A 22,441-nucleotide genomic window follows, 5' to 3' on the forward strand; every position below is an offset into this window, starting at 1 on the left:
TCTAGTGATTCACCTGAAATCTCACAGCTCCCAGATCATTTTCATTACCCATTAGTATGATTTGAAAAACTTAAGATGATATGATTTCAGTGCTCTGCATTGGTTTCCTATTGCTGCTATAATAGATTAACATGAACTTAGTGGCTTAAAACAACACAAATTTATTCCCTTATAGTTCTGGAGGTCAAAAGTCTAAAATCAAAGTGTCAGCCGGGCTGTGCTCCTACTGGAGGCTCCAGGAGAAGAATCTGTCCCCTGGCCTTTCTCAGCATCTAGAGGCCACCTATATTCCTTGGCTTGTGTCACCGTCCTCATATCATTCCAGCCTCTTGCTTCAGTCATCATATCTCCTACTTCTGCCTTTGACCTTTTTCCCCTCCCCATTGTAAAGACCTTTGTGATTACTTTTGATCCATCTGGATAATCCACAGTAATCTTCTCATCCCAAGATCCTTAATCAATCCTCAAAGTTCCTTTTGTTTTGTTTTGTTTTGTTTTTTGAGACAGAGTCTCTCTCTGTCGCCCAGGCTGGAGTGTAGTGACATGATCTTGGCTGACTGCAACCTCTGCCTCCTGGGTTCAAGCAATTCTCCTGCCTCATGCTCCCGAGTAGCTGAGACTACAGGTGTGTGCCACCATGCCTGGCTAATTTTTGTATTTTTAGTAGAGACAGGGTTTCACCATGTTGCAGGCTGGTCTTGAACTCCTGACCTCGTGATCCACCCACCTCAGCCTCCCAAAGTGCTGGGATTATAGGCATGACCCACCACGCCTGGCCAAAAAGTTCCTTCTACCCTGTAAGGTAACATATTCATAGGTTCTAGGAATTAGGATGATTAAAAGGATGTGGACATCTTTGGGTATCCATTGTTTTCTGTCTACTACATGCTCCTTAAGGCAATTATAAAATGTTTTCTCAAACTAGTTCTCAAGTTAATAAAATGCTGATGTTTAAGTTGAAACAGACACAACATTTCTGTATGAGCTATCTATTCCTCTGTGAAAACTACCCCAAAATGTAGAGGCTTAAAACAACAACAATAATTTATCTTTCTAGCTTCCATGGATGAAGAATTTGGGAGCAGCCCAGTTGCAATCAGATATTGGCTATTGCTTCTGTCATCTGAAGGCACGATTTGGCTGGAGGAGCCACTTCCAAGATGGCTCCATCACATGATGTGCATCTCCTTGGGGCTGCTTGAGGGTCTTCATGGCATGACCACTGGCTTCGCCCAGAGCAAGCAATCCAGAAGAACGATTCAGAAGCCAAAATCCCTTTTTGTGAACTAGACTAGGATGATTATTTTTTTCCTAAGCACTATTACAGTCTTGGTAGCTACACCAAGTCAACTGTTCTGTGGTGGTGCTGTGGTGAATGGAAAACCCAGAGAATTTCATCAACAGCAACACTATTAGCAGAAGAGTAGAAGCCAATGATTTCTAATGGTTATTTTTTTGACGAGTTTATCATAGTGTATAAATACCCCATCAAGCAGCTAAATACAAATTGAATGCTGGTTTTTTTTTTTTTCCTAAACTTTTTGTCTAACTACTAGTCACTGCTTAGCTTAATTTTCCTGTTTCTCTCTACTCTCAGGATAGCCATGATTGCCTTGGAGCCCCAGTAATTCAGGGCAGGAAGCTGGTCTGAGGTGTCATGGCAGACACTCAAAGCTTGGCTGTTCAGAGCCCTTGTGAAGGCTCACTTCCCTCCTCCTGACAGTTGGCCAGTCTTCCTAAGCCATCTCTCTTCCTGAAGAATAATGACCTTTCTGATTTCAAGGCTTAAAATCACCTTTTTTTCTACACATTTTTCCTTTATCCTTTCTCTTTCAAGTAAGAAAAAGGGAAAAATAAAGACTGTCATATTTTCCCAGACTCTGCAAAATCTGACTCTAGCCTATGATTATTTCCTCTCAACTAGGAAAAAGTTGCTGCATCAACTTTGTTACTAATTTCTTCAATTAACTCTCCCTCCTATTTTTTTTTAAAATCATTAGTACCCAGTTAGCATTAAGCACATCTTTGGCTAAGCCTATTGTTTTACAATCTGTTTTATAAAGACATTACACTCTTTTCCTTAAACATATTAAAGTACTTTAACTTAACAAGACTTTTAAAAAATAAGGCAACCAGTGGTTACTTGCAAACTAAATTAGAGGCTCACAGACGTGGATGAGGTAATGGTGCCTGTAAGAGTTATGAGAAGTTTAAAAAAATCTACTTGCTCACTCACTTCTCACCACACTGCTGGCTGTAGGTAAACCTGAGAAAACATAATTTTTAGAAAGCTTTTCTGGTGATTCTAATATTCCCCTGGTTGAGAACAATAGTCATTGTCGTTCCAGGTAGGTAGGGCCCATCTGGGTGTTGTTGGTTACCACATATGAGCTACATTTAGGGATAGAGTGGGGAAGTCGTATGTGTTGGTTCTGGGAAGCTTTTGGAAGAATTATGTTTTGAGCTATATCTTGAATAGTAATAACATAGCAAAAAAACTGACATGTGTTGAACACATGCTACATGGGGCACTTTATATATATCATCAAATTTAATCCTCACCAAAATCTTACTATAAGGCAGATGGTATTGTCTTCTTTTTACAGATGAGGAAAACTGAGCTCACACTAAGTGTTTTGCTCCAAGTCACACAGCAAGTAAGTAGCAGAGCCGGGATAGTCAGTGTGACTACAAAGCTCTGGTTACTATGATGCAGTAGATTTGGTAGAAGGGAAACAGCAGAGATTCATGATGTGGGTAATGGCAAGAGAATTATTTCCTACCTGATTAAAATCTTTGTGAATGAGAGATATCTAGGCTTACAAGACGTCTTTAAAGTCAGTTATGGACATCACTATTAGGCTGGAAATTGTCTTTCTAGCACCAAGAAGATGAGAAAAGCCAAGTTTTTATCATCATGAATAGACCCTGTATAATATCATCCATTTCAAGTTTTCTAATTACATAATCATATATTAGAGCTCAAAGGGAGTTTAGGCCCCCTTTGAGCCCCAAGAAGTCCTGCATCTTGTCTGACTTCCTCATTTGACAAGTTTGTTTACTCAAGGAAAAGCGGCAGAGCATAGAGCAGTAGTTCTCAAATCAGGGCAAATTTGCCTTCTAAGAAATGCACGGCCATCAATGTCTGGAGACACCTTCATTTCACAACTGGGATGTGCTGCTGGCATCTAGTAGATGGAGGCCAGGGATGTCCCTAAACATGCTGCAATGCACAAGACAGAGTTCTACACCAAGGAATTGGCCGCAAATATCAATGCTGCCGAGGCTGAGAAGCACTGGTGCAAAGGCTCAGGGCGTAGATTTTGTATCCAAACTTGCTAGGTTTGAATCTCACTCTATGTACGCTTACTAACTATGTGACTTTGGCCAAGTTACTTAAAGTCTCTGTGTCCTGTGTGCAAATGAGACTAATGATAGTCCCTATCTCATAGGCCTGCTAGGAGATTTAAATGAGTCAGTATATGTAAGCATTAGGACAGTATCTAGCACACAGTTGACATGTGTGTTTATTGTTTAGAGAGGCATTTGATGCAATGGTTGACTCGTTTCAAAGCCAACCTGCCTGGGTGTTTTCTTCCATCTGTTACTGGCTGTGTGACTTTGGGGAAGTCACTTAAACATTTTTGACTAGATTCTTTATCAGTGAAATGGATATCATGAATCTACCATTAAGATAAATTATGTATGCAAAGTAGTCAGAACAATGACTCATACATGATAAGAGCTATATAAGCATCAGTTGTTATATTATTCATTTATTCATTGATTAAACAAACATTTGGGCCTTCTATGTCCAAAGAGTGAAAGTCACTTGTCACTTGTCCTCAGCAACAGAGGCAGGATTAGGACCACTGACTTATACAAGATGAATAGTTTTGTCAGATATGATAGGCTCACAACTCTCTACTTCTTGGCATCCTGTGTGGTAGAAGATTGGGGGATCTATTATTTTGGGTAATTATTATTTTGGAGGCAATGTGGAGAAGAGGCACTACAACTTACAGTGTCACTTAGCAACTAAAGGATTCCAGTTCTACCTTTGATAAACCAAGAGACTCATGGTTATTCAGTTTGGAAAATCAACAAATGCTAGAGGTACTGAGATTAGAGTTGGCAAAAATTAGCAAGGTGATTTTAATTTATTTCTATTATTGAAAGAAGTATTTCTTTAAAAGCCACTGTCTGTCCAATTATTATGATGTTTCAAGGTAGTTCGCCATGGTGATAGTAGTGGCTTCTGAAAAGTTTTTCACTTTTATTTTTGTTTTGAGATTTAGAAGAAAAATAAACGTCGAGTTTTGTGAGACTTTCTAACTTAAAAGTAAATGTAACTACTATTGGAAAATGAGCCTAGTTAAGATTAACATGCTTGTTTAAATGACTTTTAAAATTATGTGTTATTTTAAATGGCTTTGTTAATTAGATTCCGTTTGAGGACTCATACTGGAGAAAAATAAACTTAGAGCTCTCATTAGGAAGTAAAGCAAGACCTGGGTTTGCAAACCTGCAAGCCAGTCTACCTTTAGCCATGTGCGTTGTAACTAAATGGTTGTCTCTTTGCAATCAAGAACTCAATGAGCTCAAAATAAGTAAAAGTAGCAAATTATCTGAAGACCTTTTCAACCTGTTTCTGACCTTCTTGATTCATTTGCAGAAGTAATTGCCTATGGAAATTGCTGTGCTTTTATCTGTGGTGCTATTAAAACACTGGTTGAAATGAGGTGGCACAGACTGCATTGTTAATGGGTTACCGTGGAGCAGGAGCTGTTGTTTTATTCGACAGATGAGAAGGAGCTGAAAATAACCTTCTGTCTCCCCTGTAAGAACTGTGCTTGTTAAGTGACATTCACCAACACGGCCGAGTTTGAATGTGGTGTAGGAATTCATGCTATTCTTAGCAGGTTATTAAATGAGAGTTTTTAGGCTTTTCTTGTATAAAATAGGGAATGTATCTATGTTTTATATTCTCTGTTTCGGGGAGCTACTTTCTGTGCCTATGGCAATGGCTGATGAGTTGAAGACAAATGAGGGGATAGTGCTGGTGTAAACAAAATGCAGGTTAATCGCTCGCCACTTGCAGAGTCTGATTAACAAGAGTGAGATCTGGTAAAAAGAAAGTGACTTATTTCCAAAGCTGGCTTAGAGGAAGAAGCACAGATGTCCCGCCTTTAAATATACCACTTTGCTTTTGGAACAGAAATCAGACACTTTTAAAAGGCAGGGGAGGAAGTGAGCAAGGGTGTGGGATCTGTGTGTTACCTCCGGTGCCTTATCTACTGGGTGGTTTAGCTGGTGACTGCTGGCACCTTCATGGGCAGGACTAGGCCAAAAGCGCCCCAGGTGGGATGGAGTTTCATATCTTGAGGCAGTCTCCTGGTAGGGAGAGTTCATAGAAATCAGCTACTATCTCAAGGCAACCTCCTGGTGGCCTGGTGGGTGAAAGTTCCATAGTGGGCGTGGTTCAGTCTGTAAATTGACTGTTAACTCTTGAGGAGTTAAGTGAACTAGCCCTGTAGAGAGTATCTGGTGGAGTGGGGTGGTGGTGATAGAACGGTATTTTTGCATTTGTAAAGGGCTAAGTAAGAAGTGGGGAAAGAGAAAAAAATAATTAAACCATCTCTTAGAAAAATGGGGCTACTCGGTTCCACTGGCAGGAAATTCAGAGCCGAGCGTAGTTATTTCCATCAAGGTGTTGCTATTCTGTGGGATGGTTCCCTCATTCTCACCTGGCTTTATGGCCACTGTCCTGTCCAGTGGAGTAAGGTTACCTACCTTCAGTCTCCTTATGCATTCTCAATATGGCCCAGTATCTTTTTTTGTTCATCTGGCCATCCTCCCTGCTTGAGGGAGGGCGTTATACTAAAACCTTATTAGGGAAGTACTGAGTATTTATTGGTATAGCATAAACCAGTGTTTCTCAAACTTTAACATGCCTCAGAACCACCTGGAGAATTTGAAAAGAACAAATTTCTTGGTCTCATCCCCAGCAATTCTGATCCAGTAGGTCTGGGGTAGGCCAGAGAATTTGCATTTCTACCAAATGCCCAGCTGTTGTGATGCTGCTGTTCCAGCATCACACTCTGAGAAGCCCTTGGATCACTGAACCAGAGCAAACTTACCTCTTTGAGACAGTCTCTTCAGTAGCTTATCAACAGCATTAACAAATTGAATGCACCCACTGAATGCAGAGGAAGAGGCCTCTGAAGTGACTCCACCAAAATTTCCACACTCCAGAAAGTCTTCTATTTAAAGAAAAGCACAGGCCAACTTATCACAGTAGGAGTATAATCATTCAAAGTCAAGAGCTGAAGAAACCAGAATCCAGAGATGATTGATGGAAAAATATGAACACTGGGTGGTTCAGGAAAGAAAACTAAGATTTACTGCGAATCTGTTCCATCAAGCATTGTGTTTGACATTTGTCATGTTAATTAATTGAATATTCCCAGCCACCCTAAGAAGTGAGGATTATCTTTCTCCTTTCATAAATGAGAAAACTGAGGCTCTCATGACTTGACTTAGTGGCAGGGCCATGAATTCCATTCCAGTGCTGCTTTCTCATCAGAACCTGAGTTATTTTTACTATACCATGCTGCTTCCCAGAACAGCACATGACATATGTGAGTATTTAATGTTTGTTGAATTAAGACATCTGATGATAAAGTTAGTGAGGTAACATTTCCAGGAAATAATTAACTTTAGAGAAAATTCTTTAGTTTTTAATTATCCTGCTGTTAATTATTATTATTACTTATTGAGCATGTATTATGTGCAAGGTACTGTGATAAGCATTTTATATATTATCCCACTTATTAAAAAAATAAGGTAATTATTTATTGTATACAAAGAAATTTAAAGAGCGTAAATGATTATCCTGAAGTGGGTAGTGGAGCCAGTATTCCAAATTGCAGCTCTTGTCTCCAAAGCATAGACTCAGCATTCTCCTGTGCATCCGCCTCCTATGCTGGATTGATCTGCTAGCATGGCAATGAGTAGATACTTCTTTTTCTTCCCCTTGTTACTACTTGTATTGGTCCATTTTCATGCTGCCAATAAAGACATACCTGAGACTGGGTAATTTATGAAAAAAAGTAGTTTAATGCACTCACAGTTCCGTGTGGCTGGGGAGGCCTCACAATCATGGTGGAAGGCAAAAGGCACGTCTTACATGGTGGCAGACAAGAGAGAAAACTTGTGTGGGGAAACTCCCATTTATAAAACCATCAGATCTCATGAGACTTATTCACTATCACAAGAACAACGTGGGAAAGACCCACTCCCGTGATTCAGTTACCCCCACCGGGTCCCTCCCACAACACGTGGGAATTATGGTAGCTACAATTCAAGATGAGATTTGGGTGAGGACACAGCCAAACCATATCACTACCCATTTCTGCCCAGGCAGTGAGTTTCTTGGCTATGGCTTTTAAGTTACAGGAAATAATTTAAAAGTTAGTTGCCAGTTACCATGCCAATATAAACACTCTCCTCACACTTAACTCCACCAATATCACATTAGAGGAAGCAAAAGCAATAACAACAGTAAAGACCAAAAACTACATTAACAAAATTCGATGTGTTGCTCTTACATGGGCTGGATGAAATTGAATAAGGACTAAGGCTGGTTCTCAGGTCTTATTCCCTGCCCCCTCACACTCTCCCTTTGTCTACACTTACTCTTCAGCCCCTCCTCATCCATGAATAGCTTCATTCAAAATCACTAAATATGTAGTCAGTATTTCAGCTAATACGTCAAAGTTCTCGGTGTTTATGGATTTTAGAGATTCCTTTGAAGGCCTCTGTCCACGATGAGCTTAGTTTAAAACATCTCTCTTTTGGACCCCAATATTGTTTGGCAATGATAAATTTTGGGTCTGTGCAATTAAAAGGCAGCAGTCTTTTAATTCAATTCAGGTTAGTGTTCTAGGTTACTGTCTTCATGACCTGCTGTCCAATGTGTGTCAACTGTCATGACAGTTGACTCTAGGATGATTAACTGAAAGAGTAAATAACATCAGGAGTCTCTGTGTATCAGCTCAGTATTCTGGATATTTCACACAGTATCTCATTTAATTCTGCCAACAACCCAGGGGGAAGTGAGCAGACGTTTCTCTTTTTATTAGATTGACAGAAACAGAGGGAAAATAAGTAAAGTTATTTGCCTCTGAGCACACAGTTCTAAGCAGCTGAGCTGGAATTTGAACCCAGAAGAGTATAACTCTGAAGACCCCATCTTTCCTTCCTTATCAAGGGAAATGTTGTGGGTGCAGAAGTCACCTATAGGGATTTGCTTGGCTTCCTTTAACATAGAAAGCAGAAAATTTAAGTTGTGAGCTCCTTCTCTGCCTTTTTAGACTCTATTTGCTCTGCCTCATTATTGACTTGGAAGTGAGAGAGTGTCTCTGGACCACTTTGAGTGCTCAGTGCCAATGATGTATGTGTTAATGACACTCCCTCCTGCACCCCGCATAGCCAACAGCACAGCTACCTGACTTAATGAGCAGTTCATCCTAATCAAATGACTAATGGGGAATGAAGAATGATAAGACTTAGAATGTTAGGTCTCAAAAAACTTTGTTCCCATATATCCTTTTTTCAGAAAGCTATTAGAAGATGTCTCATAAAAAAGAGAGAAAGGGGTAAACCAAGAAAGAGGAAGACAGGAGATGCAGGAATAAGGGGCTCTAACCTAAATAAGTGAAGAAACTTCCTAGGTTGCTGATGAAGAGTGAGAACTAGAAATAAAATTCTAAACCCCTTCACTGACTGAACAGACCTCCTCTTGGCCAAGGGGACTTCGGAGAAGCCTTGGAAGCTGAGTTCCTGGCCATAATAGGATGAGAGGTTAAACATGCCTTGTTATGACCCCTATCTCACTAAACGCCCTTAGTCTTTCTTCCCGAAGACTAAACAGAAACTAGCCCATTTGAAAGACTCCACCACTGATAATCACTGATGCTGCTCCTCCCTTTTGTGTTTTCACAAAACAGCTAAACTGGATTCCTTCCTGATAAGAGACCACTCACTACAGAGTGGTTCTGGCTAGTCTATGGAGGATGCACAGTGAGGGTTTTCATGTACTCTGCTTTAAAAACTCCTTCCTTGGTTCATGCTAATGCTGCCATTTTTTGAACATGGGTCCCATGGAGAGGCATGAAACTCAGTTGTTCACATGCATGTTTCTCTTTTTATGAATATTCATGGTCCCTTCTATAGCTTATTTAATATATATATTTGGCCACCCCATTCACCATACATCTTTGTCTTATTCTTCTCCTTCTTGAAGTGTCTGCTTCTGGCTTCTGGCTGGAGGCTATGCTTCCCAGCCTGTCAGAATAGCCCCCTGCAAGCTGCAATCCTTTATGAGAAGTAAAGCTCTCCTTTCCAAATTTATGAACCTTGTCATTTTCAGTTCACAGGAAAGATTCACACAACTGGCAATGGCACAGTTCAGAAGCTTCCAGGAAAAATTTAAGAAAATGAAATTGATAAAGATATGTGTTTTTGGTGCACCCTCCCTCCCACCCCCCCCCCCCCCCCCCCCCCCCGCCAAATTCCATACAGCTATTTCTAATTGAGGGCTGGAGAATACTATCTTTTTTTTTTTCTTTCTTTCTGGGTAGGAATCACTGTGATATAGTATGAACTCTAAACCACTGAAATATGAAAGAAACCCCTTCTTCTCCAAATTAGCACTTTGCCTTGAGGTTAGGGGAGGCCTCCTTCCTTTCTGAAAATAGAAGGACCCACAGAATCCACATTTGGAGCCATCCATAACACCTTGCACACTGGGAGGTTCGTTCTTGCTTTTTTAGTTTCCTTACAGTGGTGTTACAATCTCCCTCCCTTCCTCTCTATGTCACACTCATATATCTATTCAGGTGACAACTGGACTTACATGTTTTCTCTCCCAGTTAGGTTTTTAGTATTTAAGGTGCAATGCTTTATATATAAGATACCAATATAAATTAAATGTTACATGCATGAAAAACATGTAATCCCCCTTCATATAAAATTAGGGGCTGGGCATGGTAGCTCACACCTGTAATTCCAGCACTTTGGGAGGCTGAGGTGGGAGGACTGCTTCAGGCCAGGAGTTCAAGACCAGCCTGGGCAACATTGTGAGAACATGTCGCTATTTTATTAAAAAAAGAAAAAGGAAAAAAAAATTAAGGAAGGGGCATTGAGAGAAGAATTATCCACCTTTAATGTAATAATATTTCATAATAGTAATCATAATTGAGCAAGGGCCTCCTGAGGACCCTGAACCTTCTAGAATGCCTCAGAAGCAACCTAGAACAAGAGCAGCCCTGAGCTGTAAATGATGGTTGTACATCCCTGCTTGATGTCTGACCTGCTGCCTGGTTCTCTCAGATCATGGACAAGAGAGCTATTCTTACTATATTAATTTGGTGTAACTATTGTTTTAGGCTCAAGATTAAATTAATTTTCTGGGAGCCATCCTAAAAAGAGACACATCTACTCTTTTCCTGTGACCCCTGGTTCACTGTGAATCAGAAAACCAAGCTGAAGCAGGACTGCCCACATAGGCTTGTTGAGTTACAGTCAGACTCACTGGAAAGACAACTAGCCCATCTCCTGGGAGGATGGTTAGTTCTGACCACACTTCATGTCACTATTGGCATGGAGGAGGCAGGACCTTCAACTGCATTATTAGGAGGCTATCTATGAGCTTAGAAGAGCTGGTGTCTGCTTTTTGTCTGGCTCCTTTTGTTCAGATTGACACCACTCCCTGGTACTTTTCCAGAGAACTCTTTGATCCTTGTTTATAACTCTCTTTTGGTGGATTTGTGTCCTCAGTCCTTCCCTTATCTCTAGATCCATGCATTTCTCTCTTATTTTTTGCCTCCCATAGTATGTCAGCTAACCCTGAATAAGATTACTTGGAAGAAATGGCTGTGGTACATCCATACAATGGGATAGTATTCATCAACTAAAAGGAACTATTGAAACATGCAACAACTTGGAAGATTTTGATGAGTGAAAAAAGACAATCTCAAAAGGTCACATACTGTGTGATTCCATTTCTATAATGTTATTATTATTATTATTATTATTATTTATTTATTTATCTTTTTGAGACAGAGTCTCGCTTTGTCACCCACCCAGGCTGGAGTGCAGTGGCACAATCTCGGCTCACGCAACATGCACCTCCCAGGTTCAAGTGATTCTTGTGCCTTAGCCTCCCAAGTTGCTGGGACTCCAGGCATGTGCCACCATGCCTGGCTAAATTTTTTTTTTGTTTTTTTTTTAGTAGAGACAGGGCTTTGCCATGTTGACCAGGCTGGTCTTAAACTCCTGGCCTCAAATGATCTGCCTGCCTTGGCCTCCCAAAGTGCTGGGATTACAGGCATGAGCCACTGTGCCTGGCTTTTATAACATTCTTAAAATGACATAATTATAATAAAGGAGAAAAAAGTTGTGATTGCTAAGGGAAGCGTGACCATAAAGGGGAAGCACAAGGAGATCTCTGCGGTGATAGAAGAATTCTGTATTTTGAATGTAGTGTTGGTTAGATGAATCTACACATGTGATAAAATGACACAACTATACATATACTTTATAGCAATGTCAGTCTGTTCTTGATATTGTGCTGTAGTCATGTAAGATGTAATTAATGGGGGAAACTGGGTGAAGGGTACACAGAATTTTTCTGTACCATCTTGGCAACTTCTTGTGAATTTTTTTTTTTTTTTTTTTTTTTTTTTTTGAGATGGAGTCTTGCTCTGTCACCCAGGCTGGAGTGCAGTGGTGTGATCTCGGCTCACTGCAACCTCTGCCTCCTGGGTTCAAGCGATTCTCCTTCCTCAGCCTCCCAAATAGCTGGGACTACAGGTGTGCACCACCATGCCTGGCTAATTTATATATATATATATATTTAGTAGAGATGGGGTTTCACCATATTGGCCAGGCTGGTCTCGAACTCCTGACCTCAGGTAATCCGCCTGCCTTAGTCTCTCAAAGCTTCTTGTAAATTTCTAATTATTTCAAGTAAAATGTTTGCTTTTCTTATTTAAAAAGAGACAGGAACTATTATTAAACAATACATACAGTAACATGGATGAATCCCAAAATATGCTGAATCAAATAAACCAAAGAAGAGTACAAAAGAAAAAAAATAAGTACAATGAGCTACATCAAAGCTAAAACCTTTTGTGCTGTAAATGATACCATAACCCATGTGATATGAGAAAATATTTTCAAATCATTTATCTGAGAAGGGACTTGTATCCAGATTATATAAAAGGTTCTTAGAACTCAACAATAAAAAGAAAATTGAAAAATGGGCAAAGATTTGATTTCTCCAAAGATATATAAATGACCAATAAGCACATGAAAAGAAGCTTAACATCATTAGCTGTATGGAAATGCAAATCAAAACCACAATGAGATGGCAAGTCATAATACTCACTAGAAAGGAGATAATTGAAAAAGACACAATAACAAATGTTAATGAGGATATTGAGACACTGGAACTCTCATATACTGCTGGCAGGAATGTAAAGTGCTGCAGTTACTTTGGAAATCAATTCTGCAATTTCTCCAACATGTTAAATATAGTAACTGTATGACCCAGCAATTTCACTCCTAGGTATATACACAAAAGAATTGAAAATATGTTCACATAAAAACTTGCACATGAATGTTTATAATAGCTGAAAAGCAGAAACAACCCAAATGCCCATGAACTGATGAATGGATAAATGAAATGTGGAATAGCCACACAATAGAGTGGTGTTCAAATTAAAACGGAACGAAGTACTAATACGTGCTACAACATGGGATGAAGCTGGAAAACATTATGTTAAGTGAAAAGCTAGTCATGGAAGACTGCATATTGTGTGATTTTAACTTATATGGAAATCAATAGAGATAGAAAGTAGGTTAGCAGTTGCCTAGGGCAAGGGGCTTGGGAGGCAATGGCGAATGATTGTTAATGGGTATGGGGTTTATTTTGGGAGGAACATATTCTAAACTTAGATTGCAGTGATGTTTGCACAACTCTGTAAATATACTGAAGACCATTGAATTTCGTACTTTAAATGGATACATTTTATGGTGTATGAATTATATCTTAATAAAGATGTTAAAAAGAGTACATACTGTATGATTCCATGTATACAAAATTCTAGAAGATGAAGGTTAATCTGTGGTGCCAGAAGAGAGATCAGTGGTTGTTTGGGGATGGCAGGTGGAAAGCAGGTGGGGATGGGGGGGAGGGATTACAAAGAGGCATGACAAAACTTTTGGTGGTGATGGATATGTTCACTATTTTGATTGTGGTGATGATTTTATTGGTGTATATATGTCAAAACATAGCAAATCATATACTTTATGCATGTGCAGTTCATTATATATCAATAATAACTCATCTTTTAAAAAGCCAGAGCAAAAATGTGTGAAATTTGACAAATATTTATTAAGTACTGGTATAGTGTTAGATCCTAGGGATACAACGGCAAGGAAAAGATGGGTTCAGCCTTCATGCAACTCACACTGTCAGGGAACAGGCAAAGAAAGAAGCACATGATTGCAAAATGGTGTAATATGAGTTCTATAGAAATATGCCTGGTAAATCATGGTCACACTCCTGGTGACAGATGGAGGGCAGAAGGTGTATAGGAAGACTTCCTGGAAGCAGTGGCTCTTGAGCTCAGCATTGAGCAATGGAAGTTAGAGGTAGAAGGTTGGGTTTTGTGATAACATAGTGGTCCTTCTTCCTAATGCAAATGTAGGGGGAGCTGTAGTAGCACGTAGTACATACTCGTTATGTCTCAAAGGGGACTTGATTTTATTCTTACCATATTGAAGCTATGTTTTTCCCCAGGAGCCACATCACAGTGAAGCAGATTGTTGCACTAACAATAAGTGCAAAACAAGGATATAACATCCTTCACTGCCCTCTGCAGACTTGCTATTATTTATTCATTTGTGATTATTTATTCAAGGTCTGTCATTCCTGCTCCGTTTTTTGCTCTGTGAGGACCAGGTCTGACTGTTTATTCACCATCCTGTCCTTGGCAGGTAGCGTAGTGCTTGGCATGTAGCAGAGCTTGATAAAGCTCATTCGCTGATGGGTTTGGATTTTGACTGGTGTGGAGCACATAGGCACACATTTGACCAGTGACCTCAGGCATGGCTCAAACTTTTTGTGACAGGAAGTGTAAAATTAAGCAGTACAACTCACCCCCGCCCCCGCAACCCACTGCCTAGCCCTCATTGCTGTGTCTTAGTTCTGGCCCCGGCCATGCCAGCTCCCATGCACCCTAGCCCTGTCTCCCACACATTTCTCCTAGTAGCTTGGTGTTAAGAGGCTCCTTCATTGCATCCATGCCCCAGAAGCTCCAGGTGTGAGGGTCTCCTGAGAATAGTCAGGGCAGTCTGCCCTGGGGAGGGGCAGCTCTGGCCATTGGCCTACTCTGAGCAAGCTGAGCATTCTGGAACCCTGGCTCAGGGACCACTAACGTGTTATTTCTTCTTTTGCTCCTTCTCCTCACCTCTAGCACTTCTCTATGCCACCATCTTCGGGAATGTGACGACCATTTTCCAACAGATGTATGCCAACACCAACAGATACCATGAGATGCTCAACAGTGTTCGGGACTTCCTGAAGCTCTACCAGGTGCCAAAAGGATTGAGTGAGCGAGTAATGGATTACATTGTGTCCACTTGGTCCATGTCCAGAGGCATTGACACAGAGAAGGTAAGGAGGATGAGGAGCTCAGGGAAACCATTTGTCTCTTGGTTTCCCTAGGAGGGTTGAGGCTTGCCTAGGACAGTGGATCTCAAACCTGGCTGTGCTCAGAATTCACTTGAGTACTTTGGGATTCCATGTCCTACCTCCAGAGGTGTTGTTTGCTTCTAGATCAGCCTTACTCAAAGACCAACAATAAAAAATCCTTAAGAAATTAGAAAGGCAGGGTGTATTTCCTGGAGAAGAGAGGAGCTGGAAGTCTAACTGTCCAGGGTAGAATTTCCCAAACTTGGATGATGATAAGAGTCAGAGCCATGACTAGAGGAGGGAGATCAGTATTGTCAATTTTCTTTTTACCCAGACTTGAAGATAGCACAGCACTGTTACTGATCTTGTCTTTATTCAAACTTTTGATATTTTGTTCATCATGGATTTTTTTGCATTAACCTTGTTTTTTTTAAAAAAATTAGCATTAAACCATGATTTATCTTGATTACTGACTTTTTTGGCATTCCCTTAATTTGTGTGCCCAAGGCTGTTGCCTCACTCAGCTCATCCTCATCTTGACCCTGATAAGAATCCCATGATGTCAGGCCAGATGCAGTGGCTCACGCCTGTAATCCCAGCAATTTGGGAGGCTGAGGTGGGTGAATCACTTGAGGTCAGGAGTTTGAGACCAGCCTGGCAACATGGGGAAACCCCATCTCTACTAAAAATACAAAAAATTAGCTGGGTATGGTGGCATGCGCCTGTAGTTCCAACTACTCAGGAGGCTGAGGCAGGAGAATCGCTTGAATCCAGGAGGCAGAGGCTGCAGTGAGCCAAGATAATGCCACTGCACTCCAGCCTGTGCGACAGAGTGAGACTGTCTCAAAGAAAGAATCCCATGATGTCATCACTAAAAACAATCCCAGCCTCCATCCCAGATCTGTGGAATGAGAGCTTGGGGGAGGTGAGGGAGCATTTTTAATAAGTGCCCTTAAAAACTATCCCAGCCTTCACCAGATCTATGGAATGAGAATTTAGGGGAAGTGAGGGAGCATTTTTTTTAAGGAGTTACTCCTTTTTTTTTTAATTTAAGTTCTGGGGTACATGTGCAGAACGTGCAGGTTTGTTACACAGGTATACGTGTGCCATGCATTTTTAGCAAGTGCCCAGGCAACCCTATTCATCAGACAAGGTCAGGAAACAGTGATCAAGAGTTTGTGCCTTAATCATCAGTTTACTTGACCAGAACATCAATTAGGCATCTCTTTAGGTATTTGTTTTCCCACCTGTAAAATGCAGAGGGTAATAAATTCCTATTGTTCTCTAAGAGTTGTATTATTCTAGATGCATTTCAATAGAGTAATGAAAATTTGGTGATACTGGAAATAATAGAGAAAACATACAGTGGACTTCCTGTTATTTACCTATGAATTTTCTTTGCATATTTTCTATAAAAAAGATTTAATCTCAAATCCATTGAGATTAAATCCATTCTCAGTAAGATTCATTCTCTGCTTCTCAGTCTTTATCAAGTCTTTTTTCTCTCCAGTCCGTAAGTACTCAGGACATACTGATTCTTTCAACTGTTAGAATGAGGAAAACAGAAAGATAACATGATTGCAAAAATACCTAATGACACATTGCAAACCAAATTCAACTGGCTTTGGGATCAGCTACTTATGTTCCTAGTCTTCCTTCATTAGAATTGTCAGTTGAGAGTTGACAGTTTAAAAGGAAAAATTGAACTGAATTTAATCCTCAACTTGAACATTACTTTGGTTTTGTTATTTGCCATGATAACCATAACACCACTGCTACAACCTCAGCTACCATTACTTGAACATGCATTAAGAACAGATATTTGTTGTGCTGCTTCTACATGCCTGGTCTTGCACTAGTGTCTCATTTAGCCTCCACAGCAACCCTGTTATCCCTCTTGAAGGGGGTAAGCACAAGAGGCCCGATTCATTTTACTAACTGCCCCTGGTCACAGTGTAAAGAATGGCAAAGCCAGGATTTGAACACCATTTTGTCTGACTTCAAAGCTTGTGCTTTCCCTACTATTACTTAAAAAAATTTAAAACATGTACTAGAGAGAAGGAGGATGAGTCCAAACAGAGTCATGCTAATTTCTTGGATGGGCAGGGTATCGGCTGGAGCTGAACTTAGTCGCTGCTTTTGCCAACCACCTGCCCCAACTACGCCTGTTGTTTCTGCTATGTTCTCTCAACAATGCCTGTAGGTTCTGTGGGTTCCTGGCAACTGATGGAGCAGAAAGGAACTTTGATCTCTCTGCCCTAGGGCTCCTTTTCCCAGGCACCAGGATGCCTTTGTAAGTCTGGTTGTCTGGAAAGAAGCCCTTCCCCACCCTCACTGTAGAGCTGGCTGGGCGGCTGCCCATGGGAGACAGCACCGTCAGCATTTGCCCTCTCTTCCTCTCCCTGTAGATCTGTCCTGCAGATCTGCCCTCACTTTCCCGGAGGGCTTTGGGATTTGCCAGGTCCTGGTCCAGATGGAAGAGGGAATAGCCACGGACCCAGCTGTGGCTACTCACTCTGGAGCCCAGAGTGGGCTGGCTGCTCCTCTGGGCAGGAGCTTGTGGTAGGCAACTGCTGGGGAGAGAACCAGTCCTGTCATCCTATACCTCTCCCCATCTGCCCCTCCCCTCCGATCTAGGTCAGAATGGTCAGTGATAACCAGGGAGCCAGGGCATGTGGGTGGTAGTGCTGGGATACCCCAGTTTGACCAGCTATTAGCTGGTGACTTTGAGCACATCACTTGTCTCTCTCCAAGCCTGTTTTTATGTCTGTAGCACATGGAAACATGAACTTTAAGACTAGGTGACCTCTAAAGCCCTTTTGGATACGACCTTCTGGACTTCAAAGCCTCCCTGAAATTGCTGCTGCTGCTGTGATGACAGTATCAAAAATGAGAGCTTACAGGCATTGAACACTTGTATGTGTCAGGCATTATGCCAGGACATTCCACACAACAGCTCAGGGAATCCTCAGAAGAATTCTGTATGCAATTTCAAAAAAATGAAGACATGAGGAGAGGAGCTAAGTATTGCTGCACATTCACGCATCTAGTGAGTGCTGACACTGGGACTTGAATCCAGTTCTACCTGATCCTAACGCCTCTTCTCTTACTCAGGACTCCTGTCCTGCCTAGCTTGGAGGAGATTCCACGTTGATATCTCCCTTTGGCCTTTGAGACCTTCAAGGAAGAGCAAGGATGGTCTCTTCTCAAAACCTAGCAGTAGGAAAGGTGGCCGGTTGTGGGGGCAGGAGCAGGCTGTGGGATCTCAGAGTTGAGACCTCCCCACTCCACTCAGAGAGAGGAGTTCCAGGCACCCCACCCACCTCCAATAGGTGGGAAGAATGATGGAAATGACTGATGGCTGTGACAGTCTGCAATTTCTCCTCTCCAGGTTCCCTCACCTGCTCACACTGTACTCTCCATCGGCTCTGGGAACGGTGCCCATGAATAAAACATTGTCTCCATGCCAAGGCCTTATTCACTAGCAGCCTTTTCCAGGGGAAGAGTAAAGTCTAGCCCAGGGCAAACGACATATTTAAAGGTGAACTCACCTGGAGAATAAATCTTGGTTCCAGACTACTGGGCACAGTTTTGACATGGCATGCGAGTGCTCCTCATTACCTAGTGATCTGCTCGGAGAGCAGAGGACCTAAATTAAATCTGCATTTCTGCAGGAGTCTTGTTTTTAATGAGCCTTATGGAAGTAAGTCCTTAGCAAGTGCTCTGCCCAAGCATTGGCGTTCTGAATTTTCCTCTCTGCCTTGGTCTGTCCTGTGTCTGTACTCCCAGAGGGCATGCTCACTTGATGGGCATCCTGCAACCCCAGATCAAGAATGCAGAGGCAAAAAAAAAAAGTTAAAAAAAAAATGCAGAGGCACACAGAGCAAGGGCATCTGTGCTTACTGAATCCTCTACTGGGGCCAGGCTTTGTCCCAGGCTGTGTACTGGTAGATATAATTTCATTTAATTCTCACAAGTCAATGTTAACAGTCTGCGTTTTATAGGAGAAACGAAAAGTGTCACCTCGAGGGGAAGGAGCTGGGATTTCAACTCTTTGACCCCTTTCCACTGCTGTACCTCCAAGGAGAGCACAGGGGCACCTGAGGGGGTGGGGATATAAGCGAAGCCATCAGTGGTGAGGTGAGATTTGAGCTGGACTTTGAAGGAGGCTGAAAGTCTTCCAAATTTGGGGATGAGCAGCAGATATAGTGGCAAACGGCTTGTGCTAAGGCAGAGAAGCAGGGTTGGGAAAGTACTCAGAACTTCAAGGAAAACGTCATCACTGAACACGTTTGATTTTATGCCCCTAGCTTTGCTCATAAGCTAGGATGGGAGAATGGATTATTTTAGAAACACTTCTGATTTCTCTGGAAAAGTTTGCTTGAAGGTGTCCATACTTAATGCTTGCTATGTAAGGGGCCATGCAATGTTTTATTGCAAACATTTAGTCCAGAGAAATATTTCTCCCTCTAGGAAAAGCTGTAAATTTTTAATCTTTTCAGAAGATGATATCTGCATAGTCTCTTACAGTTTTCCTTTTGCTTGAATTCCAAGATGCTGCTGAGATGTTGATAATAAAATTACAAGCCTTTTTTGGGGGGCAGCTGCCTAGTATAGGAATTGGTTGGGATCTAAACCAGGCTCTAATGTCAAGCTACCTAGTTTGAAACCCCAGCTGTGCCATATCCTGGCAATTTTTGGCGAGTTATTTATCTTCTTTGTGCCTCAGTTTTCTCATCTGTAAAATGATTGTATAATAATAGCACTTATATCATACGATTTCTGGGAGGATTAAATTAGCAAATGCACATAACAGTTTAAAATGTAAAATCACAACCCTGTTCAACTTTGCCTATCCTTCTTTCCTTTTCCTTTTTTTTATTGTTTTCTTTAAGCACTTACCACTGAATTTTATTTATTTTGCTTACTGTTTGTCTCTTCCCATTAGATGGTAACTCATATGAGGGCAGGGATTTTTGTCTTTTTTTATTTTTATTTTTTTACTGCTTCATCCTCAGGGCCTAGGATGATGCCTGGCATGCCATAATGTGTTTGATAAGTATTAAATGAATGAATGATTCTAAAGTGCTTAGCAATGCCTGCCACTCAGCAAGTGCTTAGTAAATGTTTGTTTATATCTGTCTTTAAATAACACCCTATATTCAGTCCATCAATAGATCATGTCAGTTCTACATTAAAAATATTTTCTAAATTTAACTGCTTCCCCCTGGCTCTCCCGCCAAGTTTCCCTCACCTCTCACCTGGACAGCTGCAGGAGGGACCTAACTAGATTCCTTGACTAAACTCTTGACACCCTATAGTCAGCACTCTCTAACATCACTCTGTAGCTTCAATGATCTTCTTCAGATGTAAGCCAGGTCGTGACATTCTCCTGCTCAAAAATCCTCCAATATTTCTCTGTCATACTCGGAATAAAACCCAAGGCTTGTTATACCTAAAAGTCTCTCATACTTGGCGTTGTCTCTGATCCTCATCTCCTGCCCCTTTGCCCTCACTCCTTTTGCTCAGGCTCTCTTAGGGCCTTTGTGTTTACTATCTTGCTGGATTGTTCTTCTTTCGCATGGCTCACTCTGGCACTTATGCAGGAGTCAGCTTAAATATCACCTTCCCGGCCGGTTGCGGTGGCTCACGCCTGTAATCCCAGCACTTTGGGAGGCCAAGGCAGGTGGATCACGAGGTCAGGAGATTGAGACCATCCTGCCTAACATGATGAAACCTTGTCTCTACTAAAAAAACAAAAAATTAGCCAGGTGTGGTGGCGGGTGCCTGTAGTCCCAGCTACTCGGGAGGCTGAGGCAGGAGAATGACGTGAACCTGGGAGGCGGAGCTTGCAGTGAGCGGAGATCATGCCACTGCACTCCAGCCTGGGCGACAGAGCGAGACTCTGTCTTAGAAAAAAAAAAAGTCACCTTCCCAGAGAAGCCTTCTCTGACCACTGATCTACAGGAGTCCCACTTACTCCCAGTGCTGACTGTCAGACCCCTGTCCTGAACATTCAGCACAGGTTTTTTTAGACGCTACCTATCTCATCTATAAGAATATAAGCTCCATATGCGCAGGGACTTTGGTTAGAAGAGTGCAGTCTGGTGTAGTGGATGTTGCTCCTCCCCCTGGGGTGCTGAAGGATGTGGGCTGAAGGCCACAGTGAGGACCCTCACACTGTTTTTTTCTGTACCTGGCTAGGTCCTGCAGATCTGCCCCAAGGACATGAGAGCCGACATCTGCGTGCACCTGAACCGCAAGGTGTTCAAGGAGCACCCGGCCTTCCGGCTGGCCAGTGATGGCTGCCTCCGGGCACTGGCCATGGAGTTCCAGACGGTGCACTGTGCCCCAGGGGACCTCATCTACCATGCAGGAGAGAGCGTTGACAGCCTCTGCTTTGTGGTTTCTGGCTCCCTGGAGGTGATCCAAGATGATGAGGTGGTGGCCATCCTAGGTAGGTGTTGGCTTTGCTGGACGGGCAAAGGTACCTGGGGCTGGCTTAGCTACCGGGCAGCACAGTGCCACTGCCACCTTCAGTTAGAGATTGCTTCATAGGGCAGGGCCAATTGCTAATATTCACTTAACTATCCAACAAACAAACAGCGAGAGCCTGTTTGGCACAAAGCAAGTCACTGTTTGATATCTGGAGTATTTCAATAAGAAAAATGGGTTTTATCCTCAAGGGGCTCCCAGTCTAGTGTAGGAGATGAACAAATAAGCAGACATTTGCAGTACAGTGGGAGGCACGTCTAACCCAGTATTCAAGTGGGAAGGCTTCCTGTACCTATGCTAAAACTTAAGAATTGAGAATGAGTTAGCATGGAGAAGAGAAGGGATGAAGTATCCTAAAAAGAGGGGATAGCATGTGTCAAATCCTTTCAGAGGGAGAAATCCATGACTCATTTGGGGACCTACAAATTATTTAGTGTGGCTGGAACACAAGAGGGGACACGGTAAGATACCAGACTAGGGAGGGAGCGAAGCACTGGGCAGATCGTGGCAGGCTCTGGAAGCCACATTAGGTGACTGGGATTTTATTTGGGGGATCCAATGAAGAGCTGAAAGCAGGGGAGAGGCATGATGAGATTTGTACTTTAGAAAGATGACGGTAGTTGCGGCTTGGGGAGTGGATTGAATAGGGAAGGCTGGGGTAAGGAGACCAGGTGGGAGGCATGTTATCTAGAGGCAACTTGATGGTGGCCTGAACTAATACTGTGGCGAGCAGATGGAGAGAAGTAGATGGAGTTGAGATATTTAAGAAGTGGATTCACTGGAACCCAATGACAGATTTGCTGTGGCGGGGAAGGAGTCAACGAGGACTATAGGTTTTCTCACATGGATAACAGGGAAGCTGGTACACCATCCACAGTAATAGAGAATGTGGGAGGAGGAGCAGGGACGCGGGGGAACGTGCTGGTAACTGGGACATTGAGCATCAGTAGCTTTTAGGAAATGTGTCTGGTTTTCTGAGCTAGCTAGAGGACAGCTCTTTATTGGTGGTATAAAGGGGCAAGCCATCATCATAATAATAGCTATCATTTATGGTCATCTACTCTGTGCCATTTGACACACAGCATTTGACACACATACTCGTTTCAACCTTACAGTAACCCTATGAAATGGTTTTATTATCCCCATTTTGTAGATGAGACAATTAAAGTTCAGAGAGGTTAA

General features: G+C 42.1%; 1 protein-coding gene across 2 annotated transcripts in view; it reads left to right on the forward strand.

The window, feature by feature from the left end:
- Nucleotides 1-22,441, forward strand: part of KCNH1 (potassium voltage-gated channel subfamily H member 1) — a 461,331-nt gene that overhangs the window by 321,656 nt on the left and 117,234 nt on the right. For both annotated transcript variants that reach the window (XM_055233917.2, XM_055233918.2), the window contains exons 8-9: nucleotides 14,547-14,746; nucleotides 20,969-21,221. In XM_055233917.2, the coding sequence (XP_055089892.1) occupies nucleotides 14,547-14,746; nucleotides 20,969-21,221 (453 nt within the window). The remainder of the gene's footprint in view (nucleotides 1-14,546; nucleotides 14,747-20,968; nucleotides 21,222-22,441) is intronic.

This window comes from Symphalangus syndactylus, chromosome 19 (assembly GCF_028878055.3).
Source record: "Symphalangus syndactylus isolate Jambi chromosome 19, NHGRI_mSymSyn1-v2.1_pri, whole genome shotgun sequence".
Taxonomy (NCBI): Eukaryota; Metazoa; Chordata; class Mammalia; order Primates; family Hylobatidae; genus Symphalangus; species Symphalangus syndactylus.